Source organism: Fulmarus glacialis, unplaced genomic scaffold (assembly GCF_000690835.1).
Source record: "Fulmarus glacialis isolate BGI_N327 unplaced genomic scaffold, ASM69083v1 scaffold21717, whole genome shotgun sequence".
Lineage (NCBI taxonomy): Eukaryota > Metazoa > Chordata > Aves > Procellariiformes > Procellariidae > Fulmarus > Fulmarus glacialis.
Window position 1 is genome coordinate 315 of NW_009224068.1, and position 4,837 is coordinate 5,151.

General features: G+C 58.4%; 1 protein-coding gene across 1 annotated transcript in view; it reads left to right on the plus strand.

The window, feature by feature from the left end:
* Positions 1 to 6: 6 nt before the first annotated feature.
* The window catches only part of DDX41 (DEAD (Asp-Glu-Ala-Asp) box polypeptide 41), a gene marked incomplete at its 3' end in the record, with an annotated part of 7,665 nt that continues 2,834 nt past the window's right edge, over positions 7 to 4,837 (plus strand). The window contains exons 1-15 of the mRNA XM_009582042.1: positions 7 to 71; positions 169 to 328; positions 412 to 486; positions 849 to 909; positions 1,520 to 1,656; positions 1,916 to 1,988; positions 2,165 to 2,318; positions 2,431 to 2,567; positions 2,770 to 2,932; positions 3,033 to 3,164; positions 3,346 to 3,417; positions 3,716 to 3,812; positions 4,157 to 4,306; positions 4,460 to 4,531; positions 4,739 to 4,835. Coding sequence (XP_009580337.1) covers positions 69 to 71; positions 169 to 328; positions 412 to 486; positions 849 to 909; positions 1,520 to 1,656; positions 1,916 to 1,988; positions 2,165 to 2,318; positions 2,431 to 2,567; positions 2,770 to 2,932; positions 3,033 to 3,164; positions 3,346 to 3,417; positions 3,716 to 3,812; positions 4,157 to 4,306; positions 4,460 to 4,531; positions 4,739 to 4,835 — 1,583 coding nt within the window. The remainder of the gene's footprint in view (positions 72 to 168; positions 329 to 411; positions 487 to 848; positions 910 to 1,519; positions 1,657 to 1,915; positions 1,989 to 2,164; positions 2,319 to 2,430; positions 2,568 to 2,769; positions 2,933 to 3,032; positions 3,165 to 3,345; positions 3,418 to 3,715; positions 3,813 to 4,156; positions 4,307 to 4,459; positions 4,532 to 4,738; positions 4,836 to 4,837) is intronic.

A 4,837-nucleotide genomic window follows, 5' to 3' on the forward strand; every position in this document is an offset into this window, starting at 1 on the left:
CCGACCTGTCCGGGGAGGAAGATGACGACTATGTGCCTTACGTGCCCGTCAAGCAGCGCAAGCAGCAGATGGTAACGGAGCAAGGAGGCCCAGTGCTGCCGGGGTAGGGCTCTGAACATCCCTCCCGACGCGGGGCCTCTCACTCCGCCTCTACCCTCTTCCTTCCAGCTGCAAAAGCTGCTGCAGATGCGGCGGAAGGTGGTGTCGGAGGAGGAGCAGCGGGACAGCGGGAGCGAGCAGCGGGGTGACGAGGATGACATCCCCCTGGGGCCCCAGTCCAACATCAGCCTCCTGGACCAGCACCAGCACCTCAAAGAGAAGGCGGAAGGTGGGGGATCGGATGGCGGTAGGGCCGGACGGCTTTCAGGAGGGACTGAAACCTCCTCACTGTTTCCCTGACTCTCCCCCCAGCTCGGAAGGAGTCAGCCAAGGAGAAGCAGCTGAAGGAGGAAGAGAAGATCCTGGAGAGTGTGGCAGAGGGCCGAGGTGAGTGGTGGGAGCTCCATGTCTCTCAGACCTGTCTCCAGAGCTGTCGGGGCAGCAGTAGGGGTATCACTTGCAACACTCAGGGGTGTTCACACCCGGGATGGGACAGGAGATTACAACAGGATCCTTCAGGCAGCATCCAGCTGCCTGGCTTAGCTGAGACGGTGCTGTGCAGGTCCCTAGGCATGGCAGGCTACAGTGTTTGGTGTTCTGTACCCAGAGGGGCTGTCAGGGGTGCTGCTTTCCCTCCTCCGTCTCCAGGCATGGTCTCCCAAACTGTTTGCCCAAATAGTTCTGTGCTGAGGTTAAGTGCATCTGGAGACAGAGAGCTTGCACTGAGTTTGTCGGCTTTGTTCTTGCAGCTTTGATGTCAGTGAAGGAGATGGCAAAGGGCATCACCTACGATGATCCAATTAAAACCAGGTGTGTTTCACAGAGGTTATCTTCCTGAAAATGCTGCTTCCTCGCAGCTGAAGAGAACTAGACGCTGTGCAGCCTCGCAGGAGGAGCACTGCTCTGCGGCCACTGCCTTTGCTCTTGCTCCACTGCCTGGCTTCTTACCACTGTGCATCAGATTGAAGGCTGTTGAGTCACCTTGAACGTTATTTTATGTGCAGTTAAGACTTTCTAGAGTACATTTATGTTAAACTTGAAGACTTGAGGTGGATCTTCAGATCTCGGAGGTGACTAAGCTAGAGAAAGAGGCTGGGGGAGGCTACAGAGCCAGCACTGCTCGAGGCAGTGTCAGAGAAATGATCAAGATGTGTCCAAAAGATTTTGGCATGTTCTGTCCACCATCTGTAGCCTGTTCTCAGCTGTTAGCTTGAGACTTCTTACTGAGACTTTGGGGAAACGTTTAATGCATGGAACTGGTGTGGTTCTGCTTCCGTGCTCACACCATGAAGCCCTTTGGAGTCACCTGTTTTCCCTGGTGGGAGCCCGATGGGGAGTTCCGCTGGGCCTCTGTGGGGGCTGCTGCCTCTGGAGCCCCAGCCTCATTCTGCACCACGACCTTTCTCTGTTGCCTTCGCAGCTGGAGAGCACCTCGTTACATCCTGGGCATGTCGGAGGCACGGCACGATCGCGTGCGCAAGAAGTACCACATCCTGGTGGAGGGGGAAGGCATCCCGCCCCCCATCAAGAGCTTCAAGGAGATGAAGTTCCCAGCAGGTGGGCTGGAGGAGGAGCCTGGCAGGGCGGGGGACAGCATTCTCTTGGGAAACGCGCGTCAGCACATAAGGCTTTCAGATCTTTAATGCGTAGTTTTAGTGGGCGCGCAGCTTAAATTCCCAATAGTGGCTGTGTCACCTAGCTGCTGGCCCGAGGGGTGTTTGTCACTCGTGGAAGAGCTGCTGCTGGGACGTGAGGAGGGGGGAAAGAGGGAGAAGGCTTCAGGTCATGAATGTGTGTGTCCCTTGTTCTCTGACAGCTATCTTGAGGGGCCTGAAGAAAAAAGGAATCCAGCAGCCAACACCCATACAGATCCAAGGAATCCCCACGATGTGAGTGCTCTGTGCCGGTCCCAGGGTGGGGAGCGGTTGCTCCCTACAGCCCACGCAGCAGTGTGTACTGGGTGCTCTTCGCTGGTGACAGATGCGCCCCATCGCCTTGCTCGGCCCTGGAGGTCTGAGCCGTTCAGTGATGCTCCTCCTCACCATTGGCCCCGTTTCTCTGCCAGCCTCTCGGGAAGGGACATGATTGGCATTGCATTCACTGGCTCTGGGAAAACCTTGGTGTTCACCCTCCCGGTGATCATGTTCTGCCTGGAGCAGGAGAAGAGGCTGCCATTTTCCAAGCGAGAGGGACCCTACGGACTCATCATCTGTCCCTCGGTGAGTGTCGGGGGCACGGTGACGTGCGGGAGGAAGCTTTGATTGATATTCCGTGGCAATCCCAGATCCTCCCTGCTCGGAGGTGTAGGAACGAGTAGTTTTGTCTCCGCAGCGGGAGCTGGCCCGGCAGACCCACGGCATCATTGAGTACTACTGCCGCCTGTTGCAGGAGGACAGCCTGCCCCTGCTGCGGTGCGCTCTCTGCATCGGGGGCATGTCTGTCAAGGAGCAGATGGAGACAATCAAACAGTAAGACCTTCTGGGGGGCGGTTGTGGGGCTGGAGCTGTGCTCTGTTTTCTGGCAGGGGACTAAGGGGTGGCACCCTGGCTGGATGGCTTCAGGAAGGTGTGGGGGCGAAGGCGATGTGCCAAGCCGGTGTTACCTTCCCTGTGTGTTGCTGCATGGGGCAGGAATCTGAGTGCCTGACCGTGGCCTTCTCTTGTCCCACAGTGGTGTACACATGATGGTGGCAACCCCTGGCCGCCTGATGGACCTGCTGCAGAAGAAGATGGTGAGCCTGGACATCTGCCGATACTTGGCCTTGGATGAGGCTGACAGGATGATCGATATGGGCTTTGAGGGGGACATCCGTACCATCTTCTCCTACTTCAAGGTACTGAGCTGGCACGATACGAGCACCCTGAAGCCCAATCCCTGCACCCACTTTGTTGGGTGAGTGCTGAATCCCCGCCTGCGCTGTGTTCCCTGCGCAGGGCCAGCGGCAGACCCTCCTCTTCAGTGCCACGATGCCCAAGAAGATCCAGAACTTTGCCAAGAGTGCCCTGGTGAAGCCCATCACCATTAACGTTGGGCGAGCCGGTGCTGCCAGCCTGGATGTTGTGCAGGTGAGGCAGTTGGGAGCTCCCCCATGCCTGTGTGGGAGGCCAGCACCATTCATGAGAGCACTTGATGAATCCCTTGTAAGGGAGCTGGGGTTCGTGGCCCTCCTTCCCAAGAGGTTAAGGGATACCAACCAATGGCAATTTCTCTGCTGCCTGCGTGATTCATCTCTGTGCTTGTTCCTAGGAAGTGGAGTACGTGAAAGAGGAGGCCAAGATGGTGTACCTTCTTGAGTGCCTGCAGAAGACCCCGCCACCCGTGAGTAGTGCACTCCGGCTGCTCTGGCAGCACGACCGGCGGCAGCGAGGGCACACCACAGCCCCAGGGTGTGGGGTGGAGCTGGCAATGGGGATTTGGCCGTGATGCTGCAGGGCTCTGCCGTGGGTGGGGTGGGCATGTGAGTGAGCCGTGCTTCACGTATGAGTGGGTCCTGGGCCCAGAGCTGTTGTGTGTTCCGCTCAGCAAGAGGGAATGGGTTTCTCGGGGGGGTTGTGCTGGTGTCAGCAGTGCCAGCCTGCACAAAGGCGGCTCTTCCATGATGTCTCTGCTGCCGCAGGTGCTGATCTTTGCAGAGAAGAAGGCAGATGTAGATGCGATCCACGAGTACCTGCTGCTCAAGGGTGTGGAAGCTGTGGCCATCCATGGAGGGAAAGGTCAGTGAGGGTGCTGGAGAGGCCTGGGCCGCGGTGTGGCCCTGCCTGACCCTGCTCCTGCCAGGGTGATACGTGGCCACGGGAGGTCCCAGCAGTTTGTGATGGTGTGAGGAAGGGCTGTGGCAGTGTCAGGAACGAACACCGCATTGTATGTAGCAGGCATAAACACAGTGCATGTCCCTATGGGACCTAGAGGTCCCTCTGCTTCTTTGTTTGGGGAAAGGCTGCGTAGGTCCTCTCACTGGGGGAGCCCCAGTTGAGTGATGCTTGGCTCTAAGTGGTTGCTGCAAGAGGTAGGACTGGGAGCTCTGCCCTTGCTGATCTTTTCTGCTGGGCCTTTGCAGATCAGGAGGAACGGACAAAAGCCATTGAGGCCTTCCGGGATGGGAAGAAGGATGTACTGGTTGCCACTGATGTCGCTTCCAAGGGTCTGGACTTCCCAGCCATCCAGCACGTCATCAACTACGACATGCCGGAGGAGATTGAGAACTATGGTGGGGACTGGGCCCTGTGGGGGACCAACAAGGGTATGGCAGGGTGGGTGCAGAGGCCAGCAAGGCTCTGCGCTTGTCTCTGCAGTGGCTGGGGACAGGGGTGGTCTGTCACATTGCCTTCACCCAGGCCTGATCCTGCATCTTTCTCCACAGTTCACCGTATTGGGCGTACAGGCCGTTCGGGCAACACTGGCATTGCCACCACCTTCATCAACAAGGCCTGCGGTGAGAAACAGCACAGGGCTGGGGGCTGCCTGCGGGGGGACTGCGGCTGTAGGAGGCAGCTGGGCGATGGAGCTGCCTCTGCCTCGGCAAGGGGGGTGTTCCTGAGCAAGCAGGGATGAGTCATGACGGCCCGTGAAGGGGAGATGGTGTGAGGCCGTGCCCCCCACCCCTGCGTGGGCTGTGTCCGATCCGTGTCTCTGCCCCCAGATGAGTCGGTGCTGATGGACCTGAAGGCCCTGCTCCTGGAGGCGAAGCAGAAGGTGCCACCTGTGCTCCAGGTGCTGCACTGTGGGGACGAGACCATGC